Source organism: Oncorhynchus keta, unplaced genomic scaffold (assembly GCF_023373465.1).
Source record: "Oncorhynchus keta strain PuntledgeMale-10-30-2019 unplaced genomic scaffold, Oket_V2 Un_contig_26003_pilon_pilon, whole genome shotgun sequence".
NCBI lineage: Eukaryota > Metazoa > Chordata > Actinopteri > Salmoniformes > Salmonidae > Oncorhynchus > Oncorhynchus keta.
The window spans coordinates 164,728-188,114 of NW_026284730.1; the positions used below are offsets into that span (position 1 = coordinate 164,728).

Here is a 23,387-nt window from a genome sequence, read left to right on the forward strand (position 1 = left end):
ATCAAGGACATCAACCACCTGAGCCACAGCCCGTTCACCCCACTAACATCCAGAAATCGAGGTCAGTACAGGTGCATCAAAGCTGGGAGCGAGAGACTGAAAAACCACTCCTATCTCAAGGCCATCAGACTGTTAAATAGCCATCACTAGCCGGCTACCACCCGGTTACTCAACCCTACACCTTAGAGGCTGCTGCTCCATATACATCAACATGACACTGGTCACTTTAATAATGGGACACTAGTGACTTTTTAATCATGTTTACATACTTCTTTACTCATTTCATATGTACAGTACCAGTCAAAAGTTTTGACACACCTACTCATTCAAGGGTTTTTCTTTGTTTTTTCTATTTTATACATTGTAGAATAACACAAATGGAATCATGTAATAACACAAAAAGTGTTAAATAAATCAAAATATATTTTAGATTTGAGATTATTCAAAGCAGCCACCCTTTGCCTTGATTTTTCACCAAACCTAATCAGGGTTTCATCTAGAAATACCTTTCATATAAAGTAATCGACTTTCACAATGCAATGCTCACAATACTTTTCATATGATTCTATTCTTATTTGTTGAAATACATTTGACCATCAATGAAATCAACTGCCCTTAATGGTTAATCACTTAACCGTTTGGTAAACCTATAGATTTTAAACTGGTTTGTCTACTATAATCAGTTGATGCCGGAAGTTTACATACACCTTAGCCAAATACATTAAAACTCAGTCATTTACAATTCCTGACATTTAATCCTAGCAAAAATTCCCTGTCCTATGTAAGTTAGGATCACCGCTTTATTTTAAGAATGTGAAATGTCAGAATAATTGTAGAGAGAATTATTTATTTCAGCTTTTATTTCTTTCATCACATTTCCAATGGGTCAGAAGTTTACATACACTCAATTAGTATTTGGTGGCGCACTGGTTAAGGGTGCTGTACTGTAGCGCCAGCTGTGCCACCAGAGACTCTGGGCTCGCGCCCAGGCTGTCGTAACAGGCCGCGACCGGGAGGTCTGTGGGGCGACGCATAATTGGCCTAGCATCGTCCGGGTTAGGGAGGGTTTGGCCGGTAGGGATATCTTTGTCTCATCGCGCACCAGCGACTCCTGTGGTGGGCCGCTAACCAAGGTTGCCAGGTGCAAGGTGTTTCCTTCGACACATTGGTGCGGCTGGCTTCCGGGTTGGATGCGCACTGTGTTAAGAAGCAGTGCGGCTTGGTTGAGTTGTGTATCGGAGGACGCATGACTTTCAACCTTTGTCTCTCCTGAGCCCGTACGGGAGTTGTAGCGATGAGACAAGATAGCAGCTACTAAACAATTGGATACCACGAAATTGGGGAGAAAAAAGGAGTAAAATTTAAAAAAATACAGAAATTAATTAGTATTTGGTAGCATTGCCATTAGATTGTTTAACTTAGGTCAAATGTTTCGGGGAGCCTTCCACAAGCTTCCCACAATAAGTTGGGTGAATTTTGTCCCATTCCTTCTGACAGAGCTTGTGTAACTGAGTCAGGTTTGTAGGCCTCCTTGCTCGCACACGCTTTTTCAGTTCTGCCCACACATTTTCTATAGGATTGAGGTCAGGGCTTTGTGATGGCCACTTCAATAGAGTGACGTTGTTGTCCTCAGTCAGGAAGCCATTTTGCCACAACTTTGGAAGTATGCTTGGGGTCATTGTCCATTTGGGAGACTCATTTGCAAGACCCATTTGCGACCAAGCTTTAACTTCCTGACTGATGTCTTGAGATGTTGCTTCAATATATCCACATCCTTTTCCTACCTCATGATGCCATCTATTTTGTGAAGTGCACCAGTCCGTCCTGCAGCAAATCACAATCACAACATGATGCTGCCACCCCCGTGCTTCACGGTTGGGATGGTGTTCTTCGGCATGCAAGCCTCCCCCTTTTTCCTTCAAACATAACAGTGGTCATTATGGTCAAGCAGTTCTATTTTTGTTTCATCAGACCAGAGAAAATGTATCCAAAAAGTACAATCTTTGTCCCCATGTGCAGTTGCAAGCTGTAGTCTGACTTTTTTATGGTGGTTTTGGAGCAGTGGCTTCTTCCTTGCTGAGCGGCCTTTCAGGTTATGTCGATATAGGACTCGTTTTTACTGTGGATATAGATAATTTTGTACCTGTTTCCTCCAGCATCTTCACAAGGTCTGTTGTTGCTGTTCTGGGTTTGATTTTCACTTTCACACCAAAGTACGTTCATCTCTATGAACCAGAACCTTGGAGGACTACAATTTTTGGGATAATTGGATTTAAAAAAAAAAATCCCATGATGTCAAGCAAAGAGGCACTGAGTTTGAAGGTAGGCCTTGAAATACATCCACACACACACACCTCCAATTGACTCAAATTATGTAAATTCGCCTATCAGAAGCTTCTAAAGCCATGACATAATTTCCTGGAATTTTCCAAGCTGCTTAAAGGCACAGTTAACTTAGCTTATGTAAACTTCTGACCCACTGGAATTGTAATACAGTGAATTATAAGTGAAATAATCTGTCTGTAAACAATTTTTGGAAAAATTACTTGTGACTTGCACAAAGTAGATGTCCTAACTGACTTGCCAAAACTATAGTTTGTTAGCAAGAAATTTGTGGAGTGTTTGAGTATTAAAGAATTCAACCTAAGTGTATGTAAACTTCCGGCTTCATACGGATTTTTTAAAACTACAGAAATAAAATGTGTTTGTAAAGTATAAACATCTAAATTACATGTATGATAACCATAAATATTGACTACTCATTGTTGCTAATTGAATTCACAATTCACAATAACAAATGTTATGTTTTATTTTTATTATTTTCATTTGTTTTGTTAATTTATTTACATTTGATTACAGACAGTACACCTATGTTGCAATTATATCTGGAATATTATGTTTTTTTCTCGCATGAATGATTGTAGAGACTGTTTTCATTGATCACGCCATTGATTACACATTGAATAGATATTATGAAAATTATAGATTTACTGTCAATTTTGTTGGGCAATGTAAGTGTATTGACTAATGGGCTCCTGAGTGGCACAGTGGTCAAAGGCACTACATCTGTGCAAGAGGCATCACTGCAATACCTGGTTTGAATCCAGCCTGTATCACATCTGGCTATGATTGAGAGTCCCATAGGACAGTGCACAATTGGCCCAGGTTTGGCTGGGTAGGCCATCATTGTAAATAAGAATTGTTTTTTAACTGATTTGCCTAGCTAAAACAATTTGAAGAATGTGTAATTTACAGTACTAGCATATTTCAGCACTTCTAAGGAAACACATATCTTGCATTGTTTGCTATTTGATTAACTGGTAGTTAAAACGACGAAATTGATTGATTAACTGGTAGTTAAAACGACGAAATTGAAGAGATACCATTATGTTGTGTATTGGTTTAATCACCAAAACCACTCATTACATTTCACAATAAACTTATGTTGAATCAATGTGGTGAGAGGTGTTTTACAATCCAAATGAATGACAGATTTTGAATGAAAGACTGGCTGCGTTACAAGTGTGACCAGTTTGGAGTCGTATACTAAAAGCTGTGAAAATGTACCACGTACTTGTGAAAATAGTACCAAAGCGATCAAAAATGTTGTTATTTTACTTCAACACCGCCACCTATCGGGAGTGCTGGACAAGAAACCTTTTATACTCGCCTTTATATGACGTACAAGGTCTACGTAATCATTAATCGACAAGCTAGCAGCATGCTAACGCTGTTCGATAAAGCAAAACGTTTTTTTGTCTATTGACTTTTTGCTTTCCCCGTTTGCCCAATTTCAAGTAGCTAACTTTAGGAACAATGCCGAAAGTCGTCTCACGAAGTGTTGTTTGTTCAGACACCCGAGATCGAGAGGAATACGATGACGGAGAAAAGCCTCTTCATGTTTATTATTGTCTGTGTGGGCAAATGGTATTGGTTCTCGGTGAGTAGCTAACTAGTTAGCAGTTATCTAGCCATGGTAGTTAGCAAACGTTGGCTAGCTCTAATATTCAAATTGTGAAAATAAACTTCTGTATTTGATCTATAGCTAGTTAATCAAGAATAACATATCATAGAGAGCGCGAGCTAGCTTTCCGGGTAAACGTGGCCCTAGGTAGGTAACGTTAGGTAGCTAGCTAGCTTAGCTAGCTTAGCTGCTACCACCACCACAAATGTTAGCTTAGCACTAGCCAACAGTAGCTACCTCTGCCAATGTGTTACACAGGCTGATAAGAGGCAGGGAAGTTAAATTGCGGATTTTCACAGTCAATTAACGTTACCTAGACAGGAGAAAGCTTTCAAATATTTCATCACACCACAGCCTTTAGTGCATCTATTTTCGTTGACCTCAAACCATCAGTATCACGCGCTGTTTACAGCGTGTAATGTTATTTCCCGTGAGTATTGAATAAGCATACAATGTGTCGGGTTATTTAGGATGCGTATTGCCCAGCTATAAAGTGGAGGTGAATAAGAATGTTGTATCAGGCTTTTTATATTGTCTTATTTTACCACAGTTCAACTTATGGTTTCACAATATTGAGCCACCTTAGAGAAAATACAGCCTGTTTTTGCAGACTTGTCAAATGTTGTATTAGGACACGAAACTGACATGCCATCATGTTCTTTCCCCTTGATTTTACAGACTGTCAACTGGAGAAACTACCGATGCGGCCACGAGACAAAGCAAGAGTAATAGATGCTGCCAAACATGCACATAAGTTCTGTAATGTAGAAGACGATGAGAATGTTTACATAAAAAGGTACTGAAAGGTTCACTGCTCATCTTGGTCTACTATCTAAATATCATGCTGATGAGCCTTCCACACACACTCATCTATCATTATTCATCAGTTTGATCTCAAATGTGAAAATTGCTTTGTGGTATTTGGCTACTCAATTTCAGTTGGTAAATGTGTTACTGAAAAAATGCCCAAAATATGAAACGTATGCAGATTGGTATTGTTTTTTTTCCATCACAGGGCAGAGGGAATTGAAAGGCAGTATCGCAAGAAATGTGGAAAGTAAGTTTATAATTTAAATATGAGTGATTTTTAGGTCTCACAGTTGAACTGTAGGCCAAATAGCCTACTCTTAATCAACTTTGAGACTAATATAATTGTTATACGCTGTAATATTATTTATAACTTCCTGCTCTTCCTTTTTCCTCATCCAAAGCCCCTGAGAACCGCTCCTCAGTTCTCAACCACAATTATAAATATAACACAATTTTTTTTAAAGAAAATGTAAGAGTAAAACTCGAGTGAACAGAAAATAATACAAATGTTACATTTCAAAATGGACTGGCTGACCTGCTTTTGTTCTGTCTCTTTCTGAACAGGTGTGGCCTACTTCTTTTCTATCAACACCAAATGAAGAATACTCCAGTTACATTCATTGTTGATGGAGCTGTTGTCAAGTTTGGCCTTGGGATTGGGAATACCAGTGTCTACAGTCAAAAGCCAGAGGCCCCTAAAAAAGTCAGGGTATGTGACACATTTCCACAGATTTTCAGTTTTGTAGTTAAACTAATAATTTGCATTCATTACATAGTAATACTCGGGAGGCCCAGTAATGGCTTTTTTATTGCATAATTGGTCTGAAAAGTGTAAAGGCTTAGTGTGTTAAATTTGTCCATTGTGCTGCCAGTCAGTATTTCTGCGCAGACAAAAAGGACATGAAATCCCATTTATGTTCCCAGGCTTCATTGATAGCCCAACAGCTTTAACTTAAATGAGGAAAAATCAGATACAAATGTTCCTTTCCTTGAGTTTAGCATTTTTTTTATTCATCTTTATACCAGGTAATGATGACAAAAAGGACCAAAGACATGGGGAAATTCAGCTCTGTCACCGTGTCTACCGTTGATGAGGAGGAAGAGGAAATTGAGGCGGTAGGTTTGCAGTTATGGTGTTTGTGTGTCGGTTGAAGATTACATTTTGAATTGTTTAATTAAATCTTCGGCCTGAAGCCTAATCTTAAACCTGAAGATTACATGCAAGTCATTTTCCCAACCCTAAAATGATGTTGCTGGCTGGAAGAACATGTGCTCAGAAACAGTAGAAATGATTATACAATACATATTGTTTGTTTGGTCTTCTTCAGAGAGAAATTGCTGACTCGTATGCCCAGAATGCTAAAGTGATTGAGAAGCAGTTGGAAAGGAAGGGGATGAGCAAGAAGAGACTACAAGAGCTGGTAAGGATTCCAATTCCATTCCTGTCAAGTGTTTGAGCTTTATCCTGATCCTAGTGTGTGATCTTAATAGGATTTCTGACTCAGTTACCCAGTGTACACAACCATACAACTGTTATGTATTGGTCATACACTTAAGGTATACATGTAACATTTCAACCTGCAACTAGTGCCAAATATCAATTACATACAGTGCATTCGGAAACTATTCAGACCCTTTGACTTTTTCTACATTTTGTTACGTTACAGCCTTATTCTAAAATGGATTTTAAATAAAAAAGTGTTACTCATCAATCAACACAATACCCCATAATGACAAAGTGAATACAGGTTTGTTTAAAAAACAACAACTATTTACACAAGTATTCAGACCCTTTACTACGAGACTCGAAAAATCTCAGGTGCATCCTGTTTCCATTGATCATCCTTGAGATATTTCTACAACTTGATTTAGGTGAACAATGATAACTCTGACAGAGCTCCAGAGTTCCTCTGTGAAGATGGAAGAACCTTCCAGAAGGACAACCATCTCTGCAGCACTCCACCAATCAGGCCTTTATGGTAGAGTGGCCAGACAGAAGCCACTCCTCAGTAAAAGGCACATGACAGCCCACTTGGAGTTTGGCAAAAGGCACCTGAAACAAGATTCTCTGGTCTGATGAAACCAATATTGACCTCTTTGACCTGAACGCCAAGCGTCACATCTGGAGTAAACCTGGCACCATCCCTACGGTGGAGCATGGTGGTGGCAACATCATGCTGTGGGGGTGATTTTCAGCAGCAAGGACTGAGACTAGTCTAAGGTCCTTCAACAAAGTACTGAGTAAAGGATCTGAATACTTATGTATATGTGATATTTATGGTTTGATATATTATACATTTGCAAACATTTCTGAATCAGTTTTTGCTTTGTCATTATAGGGTAGTGTGTGTAGATTGAAGGGGACATTTTTTGTTGTCCATTTTAGATTAGGGCTGTAACTAATCAAAGTGGAAAAAGTGAAGGGGTCTGAATATTTTCTGAATATTCTCTACATACCAGCAGTAGCTAAGAAATAGAAATCCACAACTAACATATATGTTTTAGAACGCTGCAAATCAGCTTTTTTTTTATCCCAACTAGCCTGGTGTTTGTGTGTACGCGCGCAACTTCCTGTATCCGAATTTGGTTCTTATTCAAAGTTAATAGCAGAAACATTAGCCATACAAATCTTCATGTCCTGTCAATGGATGTTTTTTGGATTATGAGAAGGTAAGAAGCAATACAAAGCCATTCTAACCTTTTTCAAGCAGTGTTCTTCAAAAAAAAAAAATCAAATTAATTGCTAAAATATTATGTGTTCCTTTCAAAGGCCCTACTGGCCCAATGCAACTGTTCTGTCACCATCAAATCATTTCTGGGTAACATTTTTGTACCCTACTGTTATAGTTTTCCATTCAAATTGTCAAAAAGAAACACAGCTTGGCAGAGATTCTGAACTTTCTTTGTTAATGGTTTATTTAAGCACTAAGACCCGGGGGGGTGTGGTATATGGCCAATAAACCACAGCTAAGGGCGGTTCTTAAGCACGGCGCAACGCGGGGTGTCTGGGTACCGCCATTAGCCGTGGTATATTAGCCATGTATCACAAACCCCCGAGGTGCCATGTTGCTTTTATTAACTGATTACCAATGTAATTAGAGCAGTGAAAATAAATGTTTTGTTATACCCGTAATATACCACGGCTAATCAGCATTCAGGGCTCAAACCGCCCAGTTTATAATAAAACGTATACCGCCTTGTGATGTCACCAGCCAAGCAAAATCTCCACCCATGCAAAACTTGCTGATTAGAAGGTCCTGTGTAGAATGTATTATCAGGAAATAACACTGATTACATCTGTTTAGACTTACAGTGTTAGTTTCTTCAGCTGTTGTACAATATGATTCAAAACACAGGAAAATATCATTTTGACTGCACTGGCCTTTTTAATATACAAAAAGTATTTCTATCAACAGGCTGAACTGGAGGCAAAGACAACCAAGATGAAAGGCACCCTCATCGATAACCAGTTCAAATAGAGGGATGTGAGAGAAGCAAGACAGTTGTACATACTTTAACTCAAATGTACATAGAGATTTGCACTCTATGGCCCCTTTGAAATGTATTATGAAGCATTTTGGCTATGTTTTATATACTGTAAGAAAATTGTTATGTTGATTTAGAATTAAATGTGGAGCAGTGACATACAGTAATGTTATTTTGAATTTGATTTGTCAATTCAGCTGAGAAATAAAATGTGCTTGAATTAAGTATTGATGCTTGAAGTACTATCGCACTATATATGGAAACCATAGTAGGAAAAGTGGTTGTTATGGATTTAACAGGAATGCACACTTGCATGAGATGAATTCCAATTTGTATTATTTTGTCACAGCTGTTCTATAATATGTATTTTTTATGTTTTATGTGGATCCCAGGAAGAGTAGCTGCTGCACGTGCAGTAGCTAATATGGATCCTAATAAACTAAACTCCTTAGAGAAATTGCAGGTGAAGGTGCTGCTTTGTTTGAAACTTCTGATGGCCCCTTGCCAGGTAGAGTAGCTTGCCTTTGACTGACCCAAACTTCTGTCCGTTTAAGACGATGATAACAAACAGTGCCTTGCAAAAGTATTCATCCCCCGTGGCATTTTTCCTATTTTGTTTTAGTACAACCTGTAATTTAAATGTTTGTTTTTTTAATGTAATGGACATACACAAAATAGTCCAAATTGGTGAAGTGAAATGAAAAAAATATAATAGGGAAAGTGGTGCGTGCGTATGTACTCACCCCTTTGCTATGAAGCCCCTAAATAAGATATGGTGCAACTAATTACCTTCAGAAGTCACATAATTAGTTAGATTGCACACAGGTTGACTTTAAGTGTCACATGATCTCAGTATATATACACCTGTTCTGAATGGCACCGCAACAAATCTGCCAAGAGAGGGCAGCCCACCAAAACTCATGGACCAGGCAAGTCGGGCATTAATCAGAGAGACAACAAAGAGATTGGAGTATCTGACCACTGTAAGCCATGCACTCCACAGAGCTGGGCTTTATGGAAGAGTGGCCAGAAAAAAAGCCATTGCTTAAAGAAAAGAATAAGCAAACACATTTAGTATTTGCCAAAAGGCATGTGGGAGACTCCCCAAACATATGGAACAATGTACTCTGGTCAGATGAGACTAAAATGTAGCTTTTTGGCAATCAAGGAAAATGCTATGTCTGGCACAAACCCAACACCTCATCACCCCAAGGACAGCATCCCACAGTGAAGCATGGTGGTAGCAGTATCATGCTGTGGGGATGTTTTTCATCGGCAGGGACTGGGAAACTGGTCAGAATTGAAGGAACGATGAATGGCGCTAAATACAGGGAAATTCTTGAGGGAAACCTGTTTCAGTCTTCAAGAGATTTGTGACTGGGATGGAGGATCACCTTCCAGCAGGACAATGACCCTAAGCATACTGTTAGGGGAAACATTTATACAGTGGGGCAAAAAAAGTATTTAGTCAGCCACCAATTGTGCAAATTCTCCCACTTAAAAAAGATGAGGCCTGTAATTTTCATCATAGGTACACTTCAACTATGACAGACAAAATGGGGGAAAAAATCCAGAAAAACACATTGTAGGATTTTTAATGAATTTATTTGCAAATTATGGTGGAAAATAAGTATTTGGTCAATAACAAAAGGTTATCTCAATACTTTGTCATTGCCAACAAAGGGTATATAACAGAGGTGAAACATTTTCTGTAAGTCTTCACAAGGTTTTCACACACTTGCTGGTATTTTGGCCCATTCCTCCATGCAGATCTCCTCTAGAGCAGTGATGTTTTGGGGCTGTTGCTGGGCAACACAGACTTTCAACTCCCTCCAAAGATTTTCTATGGGGTTGAGATCTGGAGACTGGCTGTCCACTCCAGGACCTTGAAAAGCTTCTTACGAAGCCACTCCTTCGTTGCCCGGGCGGTGTGTTTGGGATCATTGTCATGCTGAAAGACCCAGCCACGTTTCATCTTCAATGCCCTTGCTGATGGAAGGAGGTTTTCACTCAAAATCTCACGATACATGACCCCATTCATTCTTTCCTTTACACGGATCAGTCGTCCTCGTCCCTTTGCAGAAAAACAGCCCCAAAGCATGATGTTTCCACCCCCATGCTTCACAGTAGGCATGGTGTTCTTTTGATGCAACTCAGCATTCTTTGTCCTCCAAACACGACGAGTTGAGTTTTTACCAAAAAGTTCTATTTTAGTTTCATCTGACCATATGACATTCTCCCAATCTTCTTCTGGATCATCTAAATGCTCTCTAGCAAACTTCAGACGTGCCTGGACATGTACTGGTTTACGCAGGGGGACACGTCTGGCAATGCAGGATTCGAGTCCCTGGCGGTGTAGTGTGTTACTGATGGTAGGCTTTGTTACTTTGGTCCCAGCTCTCTGCAGGTCATTCACTAGGTCCCCCCGTGTGGTTCTGGGATTTTTGCTCACCGTTCTTGTGATCTTCTTGACCCCACAGGGTGAGATCTTGCGTGGCGCCCCAGATCTAGGGAGATTATCAGTGGTCTTGAATGTCTTCCATTTCCTAATAATTGCTCCCACAGTTGATTTCTTCAAACCAAGCTGCTTACCTATTGCAGATTCAGTCTTCCCAGTCTGGTGCAGGTCTACAATTTTGTTTCTAATATCCTTTGACAGCTCTTGGGTCTTGGCCATAGTGGAGTTTGGAGTGTGACTGTTTGAGATTGTGGACAGGTGTCTTTTATACTGATAACAAGTTCAAACAGGTGCCATTAATACAGGTAACGAGTGGAGGACAGAGGAGCCTCTTAAAGAAGAAGTTACAGGTCTGTGAGAGCCAGACATCTTGCTTGTTTGTAGGTGACCAAATACTTATTTTCCACCATAATTTGCAAATAAATTCATAAAAAATCCTACAATGTGATTTTCTGGATTTTTTTTCTCATTTTGTCTGTCATAGTTGAAGTGTACCTATGATGAAAATTACAGGCCTCTCTCATCTTTTTAAGTGGGAGAACTTGCACAATTGGTGGCTGACGAAATACGTTTTTGCCCCAATGTACATGTTTTAATCAAACTATTTTATTAATCTATCAACATTAATCACATTATTGTGTGCATGTAACAATACTCTGGTTGTAAATAAAACTCAGGAATCAAGTCTAAATTACTACACTACACTAGCAGCTGTGTTTTAATAAGGGGTTTATACCCTACATTGAATCAATCTTAGGTTTTTTGATTAATCCTTGAAACCACTTAAAGTTGTCTGGCTGTGCAAACGAATGCAGTATGATAGGACTCAAAATAATTGCTCAAGGGTTAACCAGAGTATGGATGAAGGAAAATACTCATCCAATTCCCAAGTCACTGCACCCAATTGATGTACAAAATATGTTTTAGAGAATATTGCTTTTGAGGACAGATCTTATCCACTATTTACAGAACAACCACAGGCTTAGTCATAGACTGTATTGTATGCCAATTTACAGGACATAGTTACAGTTCATGCATGAACTTACTATAGGCCTACAACTATAAATATCCCTAAAGTATAACAAACCTAAAATGTTACAAAACGTTATTATGATTGACAAAATAATCAAACAATATACGCATATTGACAGATTTATAAACTTCTCTCTTTTTTTTGTGCAAATGTGTGGATGTTGATGTTTTTTTTGTTCACTATGGGATAGGAGAGTTCTGGTAGCAACCTGTTTTCATCAGTGGTAGGGTGTTCTCCAAGAGGAAATAGGAGTTTCTACATATAGAGTAAAACTTGTTTATTGCCTGATGTGGTTGATGTGCAAGAACAAATGAACCGTTTACAGAGCTCGATTGCCACCTGGTGGTGTACAGAAGCACATCCATCCATGTAATAAGAGCAATGTGTAGATCAGTATTTATCTAAAGCATTAGCATACATGCTGTACAAATATGTGAAATAACTCAGTTTTTCCTAGAATAAATCATTATTCCAGCAATAATGAGTGCAAGAAGTGTCAGCTGTATAAGGAGGAACAGGGGCATGTTGAAATAAGAACTGTGGTGTTCAATACTGACAAGCTGTCATCCTAACTTAATGGGGTATGTTAAATTGATCTGTTTTTATAGGACATGGGCTTGCTGAGGGGAGGAGAATGCATTATTGTCACCTTATAGCCACTGCAGCTGTAGTGACCAAGCTGGACATCTGAATTAGGCCATTACGATTGAATTACAGCCTACATTTTGTAGAAGTGTTTTACCATTACACCTTTATGTTCTCTAATTATAGATTTTATCTATTGTCTTTGTAGGGTCTTACTATCCTATCAATCAATAACGTTGTTTTTTAAAGCCTTTTTTACATCAGCAGATGTCACAAAGTGCTTATACACAACCCAGCCTAAACCTCCAAAGAGCAAGCAATGCAGGTCTAGAATCCCTGTGGCTAGAGAGGAACCAGGGCTTGAGGGTTGGCCAGTCCTCTCCTGGCTGTGCCCAGTGATGATTATAAGAGTACATGGCCATTAAGGCCAGATCGTTCTTCAAGATGTTCAAACGTTCATAGATGACCAGCAGGGTCAAATAATAATCACAGTGGTTGTAGAGGGTGCAACAGGTCAGCACCTCAAGAGTAAATGTCAGTTGGCTTTTCATAGCCGAGCATTCAGAGGTCGAGACAGCAGGTGTGGTAGAGAGAGGGAGTTGATGATACTATGATGATCCTACTTTACAACTGCTCAGCAGCTGACAAGCAATAGACTTTTATCATATAGTTCCACTTGGTGGCAGCATTAAGTCAAAGTTGTGTTCTGGATATTGATGAGGCTGTTCAAGGAGATGTGGAACTACTCAGTTTAGTTTGATTTTAGTGGTCAAAGGGTTATCCAGCCAAGTAACTAGGCAAAATTATTGAAAGATGTTTGTACATTGAATAATGTACATTGGAATTAAATATGTAAGCCTACTCAGTTTACCAGTGCCCTTTTTTAGTGAGTCTTTGCAATGAAGTAAAACAAAATATCAGTATGTTGGAATAGGAAACTTAACACCATTTCAAAAACATCAGAGCTAACTAACAGTGTTGTCAATCCTAAATGACAGGGGGGGAAAGATCAGGATTGGGTGCAATCAGTACCCAGGACGGTGTCCTATTACAATTACATACCCAAAATTGGCATGCCTGCACATTTCAAAACACAAGTAGGTTATAAACAACATTTAAGCTTGAGTGTTCCCTAATTTGTATTGATTTCTTGGGTAAAAGCGCCAGAGTTTTTGAAGTAATAACTCTACCAATTTTTTGTATTTTCAACGGGAAACATTTTTGGATCAGCGCCCTCAATTTAACTTTGAAAAGCAAATGTATTTTGGATAGGTTCTAAACTGCAAAAATGTTTCATACGATGGTGTATACCTGGAGTTGATTCATAATTCTACACAATCTGATGATACGAAAATTCAAACGGTTGCATACAGTTCGTGTTTCATTTACAGTACAGTGTTATCGTGTTTGTGATAATTTTGTCTAAAGCCTACTAGCACAACTACGAGCACCACATTTCAGTCAGAAGTTCTCTGCTCTGCTGACTTTCATGTGTTTCTAATTGACCTTTTCTCCCTCCATTATTCCCTGTATCCCTGGGGGAGATCAGCTCTTATTCTATCCATCCTGCATTACAGGAAATAGTCACATCATCGATGTGGAGCGATACTGCAGTGTGTTAATGGTAGGGGGTGATACTTTAGAGAAATCTGACACTACAAGCAATCTTGCCAATATTGGCATGCATTACATATCAGCACCAGAATGTATAGATGAGATTACATGTACACTACATGACCTAGAGGTTGAATATCAGATCAATTCAACAGCGACTAATGAAGTGGGTTAGGCCATTAATATAGGAAATGATGGCATGAAATGCATTATTCACGTCTGGAGAATTGAGTGTGTAACTCAAAACCACGAAAGTGCAAGTCCAGCATGTCAAGTAACAACAGACTGAGACCACAGACCAGGGATTTACCCAGTAAATGAGGAACCTTTTCCCCAGTCTTAGTCTTTGTTGTTTTTAATGGCTCTTAAACTGTGAAGACAGAAATCATACCATAGTGGTACAATGATGTACATTGATGTGTGATTGCCTCAAAATTGGGCCAGTCCAGGTGTATGTCAGTCCTGCGGTTTTCCACTTAGTGTTCAGGTGTAGAAAAAAAGTCACATTAGATATATTTGGAGAGTCAATAGCACATTTCATGCATCTTGGAATATGGACTAGAGGAGAAATACATAAGCAATGGAATGGCAAGAATCCTTGTTCAATATTTGCAAACAGTAATATATCTATAATACAATTATCTAGTACCACACATAAAGTACCACACAACAAGTGAGCGTAGCAAGTCTCAATAGAGATGCATGATGCTGTGCTGTCCTTGGTGCTAGCTGGTGATTGAGAAGACAGGAACAGTGGGGTTCTCTCTCATGCTGCCCTGTGGAGATAATGGCTCACTGATGTGGTTAATGCAGACGGGCACCAGTCTGCAGCCTTGGTGACATCTCAATCAAGCGAGAAGGGCACCTTGTTGATACACAATTAATCCTCTCATTACTCGTGTGATCAGGCCTGCCTCACCAAGGGGCCACGCATTATGATCCGATTAGAGAGCAGTAATTGGGGGAGGGATCACATGCTCCTTTTGTTTCACTGGGAGGGTGAGTTCCTGGTTATCACTATCACACACTATCTATCTGAACAGTGAGGCTTTGTAAACAGACATGTACGCTCGGTCAGTCAGATGGTAGAAATTAATGTATCAAATCAAATTTTATTTGTCACATGAAATGCTTACTTACAAGCCCTTAACCAACAATGCAGTTCAAGAAATAGAGTTAAGAAAATAAACTAAAGTAAAAAAATAGAATAGGTTACAAAATAAAATAACAATAACGAGGCTATATACAGGGGGTACCGGTACCGGGTCAATGTGCGCGGATACAGGTTAGTCGAGGTAATTTGTACATGTAGGTAGGGGTAAAGCCATCCACAGTACAGTTACAGTACAACTATTGCAGTAAAATGCAGTACAATTCGGATTAATTGAAGTTGATTAATGTTAAATGAATTTGTAAAGTATAGGCCTACAGTAGGTTTCTTGTCTGAATACCAATATCTATTGCTATACCTATTCCAAAATGAATAGGGGAATTACAATCACAGAGAGTTTTTGTCATTGCATGCAGTAAGTACACTGTACTGTCTTTTGACAGTAACATTTCCTCTGTCTGTATATATTGAGCTCTGGTTCATTGCACTGTTGATGAAAATAATTTCATTATCATGTATCTTGTCAAATATAGTGAATTATTTCATGACATGTAAATATGGTGGATGTATATCAAACAACAAACTAAACTATTATGTAAATCAAAACATTATGCACTTCAATTTCTAAATTACCATGAATGTATCATATCAAAAGAGAAGAATGCCTTTGAGATGAAACCAGAGAGAGACTCAATGAATGCAATGACATATGACTGTTAGACATGGCAGATGTCTCTTCAAGTCCCAATGGAGCATTTACTATTCATTGATTTACACCCTAAAATCAAAAGGGCTTTATTTTACAAGACGATTTGTATCATGTCATTGATGATATTAAATATGTTTCTGGCCCAAAATTAATCCCCTCGTCCAAAGTGATGGGAGCTTCCCCTAAAATTACATTGAAAATCCTGTCTTGCATGGACATTCTCTGTACTCATGACTAAAGCATGGCATCTACTGGCTTGCTTGCCATGTCTTATGATATTTGGTTTGCTGCTGAGATCCCCATAGTCCTTTGAAACCTGCCTTCCAGCCCTCCAGAACTACAACTTAGCTACAGCTTATGGGAGGTTTGGATGGTGGACTGGCTGCACACAACACTATCAATTATCTGCCCATGTAATTAATCAGCCTGCAGTGGATTCTTTATGCCATGAAAAAACCTTGCCTCCTGCAGAACAGATAAGTCAATCAAACAAACAATGCTCTTTAAAAGCGAGCACAGGCCTACTGCAAAACACTAGCAAACAACAGCTACTAGGCCAATAGCTGTATAAAACAACAAGTGATTCAAATGTGGTCATTTGTTACTTAATTGTAATCTATCAACTTTCAACATTTGGTCAGCTTTCCGAGCAAAGTTGCTTCTATGTAGTCTAGTGAAACTGCCAATGAAACCAAAAACATTGGAGAGGACCCAGCTCGGACCCCTTACGTAAGCAAACTGTTTATTTAGAAATAAATAGACATGCAAGTTTTGGATTACATGTTCAAGCGGCAGGCCTTTTGTGCTCTCAAATGAGGAGCATTCGTGTGGAAGTGATACTTCCTGACACTGGGCCCACATGAACTAAGTTATGTGAAATGGACCTCATCAGCGCCAATCATATCAGCTCCTCTGAGACAGTGGGAAACTGGGAATGCAAGCTCTGCTAGCGACCTAGTTGGGATCTTAAAGAGACAAGGCACATTTTGTTTAGGAACATTTCTTGACATCATGCTTGGATTAACATTTAGAAAATGAAGAGACCATACAGTGCATGTATACGAAGCTAAGAAGCACCATGTTTATGCAGTATCAAGTCAAATCAAATGTTATTGTCACATGCTTCATAAACAACAGGTGTAGACTAACAGTGAAATGCTTACGGGTCCTTTTTCAACAATGCAACAATAAATAAAACAAATAAAAAATATATAACTATAAACAGTGACACGAGTAATAAATACAATATAAATACTGCCCTTGTGGAAAACCTTTAGAAGGGACAGCGCTGTCCATGGACTCCCATACTGAAAGCCACAATTATTATATTCTTTCTGACAACGTGTTAGTGAAATCTCAGATTGGGACTGACATATATCAACCTGGCTGTATTGACCTGCAGCAATGTCCCTCGCCGACTCTGTCACATGACATCACCTGTTTTTCTGTTTCAGCTAATAAATATCATTCTGTCCCCTGCTCCAGACTGCCCCTGTGGCACACTCTGTTAGAGGAGTTGTGTTAGCTACAGTAACTTAAAAACAAAAGGAAAGCGTTGCCAACCCCACCAAGTCTATAGTCTAACGTGGAAACAAGGCCCCATTTTAAGAATGCTGCTCAACTGTTGCAATTATGACATGCTAATGTATAATGATCAGCTTGGACTCCTGGCACAGGGAGAGAAAAAATATATCGTACTAGTAACTGTATACTTGTCTAGTTTTAAATTTGGTCAGTTTGGTCCTGGAATTTCCATGAAGCTAGGAATGACCATGCACTCATGGCAATCAAAAATAACAAACCTAAAACTAAAAAGTTAATTACATATTATACATATGCCATATGCAATATCAAAGTTTTTGATAAATTATTGGACTGAATTACTGATACATTCTAATTTGATGATTTCAGTATTTTTCAATTGTTGCTTTTACAGCTTCTGTGCCATTTTTATAAAGCCTGGTTTGTACCTAAACAGAGAACTATACAAATGTATGTCAACAGATTACTGGCATACTTTACTGTATGTTCCCTGACCCAATCTAACAATGACAGGTTAATAGAGAAGGGAACCAGGCAGCTGCTAGTGGAGCCTAGCTGAGTGCTGCTGATCAGGATGAGGGAATGATTGGATGAGATGGCTCCCCTAATGTAAGTGAAAACATGATCTGCCTCCATATCTACTGTGGGAGCACATAGGAGGAAATGAATCTTTCACAGGAACATGAATTTAAAAGGAAAAGTAATCAAACCCTCACTGCTCAACAAGAGGACTTGTTATATAGGTACTACAGAGACATGAAGTGGGTCTCTATACGAGCAGACATGAACATTAAATGAGACAGCAATATTAGACAGATAATCTACTTTTACAATGGTATATGTGGGATAGGGAAAAAAGTAGTAACTCAATTACTGTAGGAGGGCTGTATCACTTCAACTGTACATAAAATAAACAGCCTGATCTAACACATTATACTGTATAAACATACATTTACAACAATTTACAGCTATGATTAAACAAAACATATATAGTCAAAATAAAATTACTGCGATTATCTAGATGTTTAGCTACTTTGGGGCATGAAAAGTAGTAGTTAGGGTTGGATTGACAATTACTCACGCTATTTGAAACATTAGTAGGAAGGGAAATTGTTGGGACCAATCCAGTTAGTTTGTGATGCACCAAGTAACAATCACAAAAGCCTTCGTCAATTTAAACTACAGAGAGAGGATTATTTCCCCAGCCTTAGCGGTTGTTTTATTTAGTCCTCAAATGTTAGACGATAACCCTAATAACCCTCATGCCTTGTGTTCCCTTACCACTGCCCTTTCAACAACCTTCAAAAAGGTACCATGTTTTAGGAATCTCGCCCGCAGGGCTAGATTGAACTTGTTGATTAATGGGTGCCATAATTTCTCCTTGTACCTTTTTCTTTTCAAATGCATTTTTTCCCTAGGCAGACGTGTAGCCTGCATGACCTCAGCGCAGGAACCACATCTGCTCAGTGCACTTTACACATGGTAGGGCATGCTCAGAAGTGCACCTCTCACTGCTTTGACCTGAAGGCCTTTTATGTCTCACTCTCACTGTGTCATGCCGCTCAACAGAACAGGGGTCCGGGGCACTGCTGTGGCTGCACCATGACACTAAACACCAGTAAAGGATTTGTTACACCTTATAATAATTTCATGAATAAGCCAATATACATTTTTATAAAATGTGAATAAATTAGTAAATATTTTATAAATAATTATACATTTTATAAATTAATTTGAATGCTTTTAACATTATTTAATACAAATATTTATACATAATGAAATACACAACATGAAAATGATTATTTATAAACAATTTGTTAGTGCTTATTCATGACAGTTATTACATTTTACCAAGGTTTTTTGGGGGATGGGGAAGACCTTTTCTTACACATGGTGATTATTTTCACACACACCCCAAAAGCAAAACAATCTTACAAAGAACCTCTCATCTCACTTCATTTTTCTCCCTCAGGTTAACTTGAGCATTCATACTCTCATTTAAAAAAAAATGTTATATTACAATGTACTTTTAAAATCTCTTAATAACTTGTAGACCAATAAATGCACAAAGGAATATAAACATGTTAAAGTGAAAGGTTTTTTTTGTATTATCATTTTTTTTAGAGTGATTGGAATTCACATCGCTCCATTAAATAGGGTTGTTTTTCCTTTTAACACCTTTATTTTACTAGGCAAGTCAGTTAAGAACAAATTCTTATTTTCAATGAGGGCCTAGGAACAGTGGGTTAACTGCCTGTTCAGGGGCAGAACGACAGATTTGTACCTTGTCAGCTCGGGGATTTGAACTTGCAACCTTCCGGTTACTAGTCCAACACTCTAACCACTAGGCCACCTTGCCGTTGTGTTCAGTTCATTTTGGTTGTAAACCGCCATTGTAAATAAGAATTTGTTCTTAACTGACTTGCCTAGTTAAATAAAGGTAAAATAAAATTAAAATAAATAAATACAATTTTCAAGGATATCTGCACAGGGAATCTTTTTTCTTCTTCTTTTCCGTTGTCTCTTCTAATTATATTCCCTAATTTCTGCCATCTACAGGGAAAGCAGAGGACGCGCCACAACCTAATGAATTCCACCTGGCCTTTCTTTATCTGCTTGGCATTATAAGTTTGAGAGTTGTGTTTAAATTTGTATTGAATAAACAATATGGGATTGTATATGCAATAATGCTATAATTATACCCGCGGGTTGTATTTCCTCAAAGGAAATTAAGCAGGCATGTCATCCTAAATCCCAAAATGCAATGGAAATGACTTCCAGATTTCACTGCATCTTAGAGTTCATGGTCTCGGACCATGCTGCACAGTTTTCTCAAAGGCTTCGCATCACCCTCTGCGGATTTATTCTAACCTCTTATAGGGGCACAGAGAGGTTGCATGGAAAACTGTAAAAACAGAATGCCATATTGCCATGAATTTGCATACGCAGTGTAAAAATGGCTCTCTGGATCTCATTAATTCAGCTGACCCTATCAGCCTGTGGAGCAAGTCAAGGCGTGGCAGTCGTCTCAGGATTGTGAGCTCCCCTGTTAGTATTGGCATGCGTGTGAAGACCACAGAGAATGGGCTTGAAGCATGTTTATTTTCTTTTAGCTGTCCCATCCCTCCCACTAAAGCTCTCTGGATTTTATGAGCTATACTCCCGCAGAATGTACTGTATTCTGGTGATGTAAATAATGTTTTCATGTGATTTGTTGTTCTTTTGTTTGAATAACAAAGCATAATGTTAGAGCCAGCTAACTTTATTTTAGGGGAGTTTTGTATCACTATCGCAGAACATAGTGCCTTCCGAAAGTATTCATACCCCTTGACTTATTCCACATTTTGTTGTATTACAGACTGAATTCAAAACTGATTAAATATTTTTTTCAATTTCACCCATCTTACACACAATACCCCATAATGACAAAGTGAAAGCATGTTTTTAGACATTTTTGAAAATGTCTTGAAATTGAAATATAAGTATGTATTCACACCCCAGATTCAGTACTTTGCGGAAGCACCTTTGCTCTCTAAGAGCCTTCCAAACCTGGATTGTGCAACATTTAACCATTATTATTTGAAAGATGCTTCAAGCGCTGCCAAATTGGTTGTTGATCATTGCGAGACAACCATTTTCAGGTTTTGCCATTGATTTGTGTAGATTTATGTCAAAACTATATCTCAGCCACTCAGGAGCATTTACTGTTTTCTTGTTAAAGTAACTCCAGTGTAGATTTGGTCTTGTGTTTTAAGTTATCGTCCTGCTGAAAGGTGAATTCATCTCCAAGTGTCTGCTGGAAAGCAGACTGAACCAGGTTTTCCTCTAGGATTTTGCTTGTGCTAAGCTCCATTCTGTGTCTTTTTATGCTGCAAAACTCCCGTCATTAACGATTACAAGCAAACCTGTAACATGATGCAGCCACCACTATGCTTGAAAATATGGAGGGTGGTACTCAGTAATGTGTTGTATTTGTATTTTCCCCATACATGACACTTTGTATTCAGGACATAAGGTGAATTACTTTACCACATTTTTTGCAACATTACTTTAGTGCCTTGTTGCAAACAGGATGCAATTTTTGGAATATTTGTATTCGGTACAGGCTTCCTTATATTCCTTGAAGAGTAACTACAATGTTGTTGCTCCATCCTCAGTTTTCTCATATCACAGCCATTAAACTCTACATCTTTTAAAGTTACCATAGGCCTCATGATGAAATCCCAAAGCGGTTTCCTTCCTCTCCGGTCACTGAGTTAGGAAGGACGCCTATATCTTTGTAGCGACTGGGTGTATTGATACACCATTCAAAGTGTAATTAATAACTTCACCATGCTCAAAGGGGTATACAATGTCTGCTTTTTTATTTTTACCCATCTACCATTAAGTGATATTCTTTGCAAGACATTTGAAAACCTCCCTGGTCTTTGTGATTGAATCTGTGTTTGAAATGCACTGCTCGACTGAGGGACCTTACAGATATTAGTATGTGTGGTGTACAGAGATGAGGTAGTCATTCAAAAATCATGTCAAACACTATTGAACACAGAGTGAGTCAATGCAACTTATGTCACTTGTAAAGCACATTTTTACTCCTGAACGTATTTAGGTTTGGCATAACAAAGGGGTTGAATGCTTATTGATTCAAGAAATTTCAGGGTTTAATGTTTTATTAAATGTGTTAAATATATACAGTACCAGTCAAAAGTTTGTAACACCTACTCATTCAAGGGTTTTTCTTTCTTTTTACTATTTTCTACATTGTAGAATAATAGTGAAGACATCACAACTATGAAATAACACATATGGAATCATGTAGTAACCAAAATGTGTTAAACAAATCAAAATATAATCTTCAAAGTAGCCACCCTTTTCCTTGATGAAATCTTTGCACACTCTGGCATTCTCTCAACCAGCTTCACCTGGAATACTTTTCCAATAGTCTTGAAGGAATTCCCACATATGCTGAGCACTTGTTGGCTGCTTTTCCTCCACTCTGCAGTCCGACTCATCCCAAACCATCTCAATTGGGTTGAGGTTGGGTGATTGTGAAGGCCAGATCATCTGATGCACCACTCCATCACTCTCCTCCTTGGTCAAATAGCCCTTACACAGCCTGGAGGTGTGTTGGGTCATTGTCCTGTTGAAAAACAAATGATAGTCTCACTAAGCGCAAACCGATGGGATGGCATATCACTGCAGAATGTCACCAGCAAAGCACCAGCAAAGCACCCCCACACCTTCACACCTCCTCCTCCATACTTTACGGTGGGAATCACACATGCGGAGATCATCCGTTCACCTACTCCACATCTCACAAAAAACAAAAATCTCAATTTGGACTGTTACTGATGTGTCTGATGTGTCTGTTACTTGAACTCTGTGAAGCATTTATTTGGGCAGCAATTTCTTAAGCCGGTAACTCTAATGAACTTATCATCTGCAGCAGAGGTAACTCTGGGTCTTCCTTTCCTGTTGCGGTCCTCATGAGAGCCAGTTTCATAGCGCTTGATGGTTTTACCGACTGCACTTGAAGAAACTTTAAAAGTTCTTGAAATTTTCCATATTGACTGACCTTAAATCAACCTCTTAAGGATTAGCCCCTTTAACATTTTTTTTGCCTAAAATAACATACCCAAGTCTAACTGCCTGTAGCTCAGGCCCTGAAGCAAGGATATGTATATTATTGGTACCATTTGAAGGTAAACACTTTAAAGTTTATGGAAATGTGATAGGAATGTAGTAGAATATAACACAATCGATCTGGTAAAAGATAATACAAAGAAAAAACTAACCATTCTTTTGTATTTTTTTGTACCATCAGCTTTGAAATGCAAGAGAAAGGCCATAATGTATTATTCCAGCCCAGCTGCAATTTAGATTTTGGCCACTGCATGTGAAAAGTTTTAGACTGATCCAATGAACCATTGCATTTCTGTTCAAAATGTTGTATCAAGACTGCCCGAATGTGCCTAATTTGTTTATTAATAACTTTTCATGTTCAAAATTGTGCACTCTCCTCAAACAATAGCTTGGTATTCTTTCACTGTACTAGCTACTGTAAATTGGATAGTG

At 38.6% G+C, this 23,387-nt stretch overlaps 1 protein-coding gene across 1 annotated transcript; it reads left to right on the forward strand.

Moving 5' to 3' along the window:
• The first annotated feature begins 3,681 nt into the window (after positions 1-3,681).
• Positions 3,682-8,484, forward strand: steep1 (STING1 ER exit protein 1). The gene is made up of 7 exons (XM_035782616.2): positions 3,682-3,940; positions 4,643-4,760; positions 4,980-5,021; positions 5,339-5,483; positions 5,801-5,890; positions 6,103-6,195; positions 8,191-8,484. Exons 1-7 carry the CDS (start codon positions 3,817-3,819, stop codon positions 8,251-8,253), a joined length of 675 nt encoding a protein of 224 aa, XP_035638509.1. The 5' UTR covers positions 3,682-3,816; the 3' UTR covers positions 8,254-8,484.
• Positions 8,485-23,387: the final 14,903 nt, after the last annotated feature.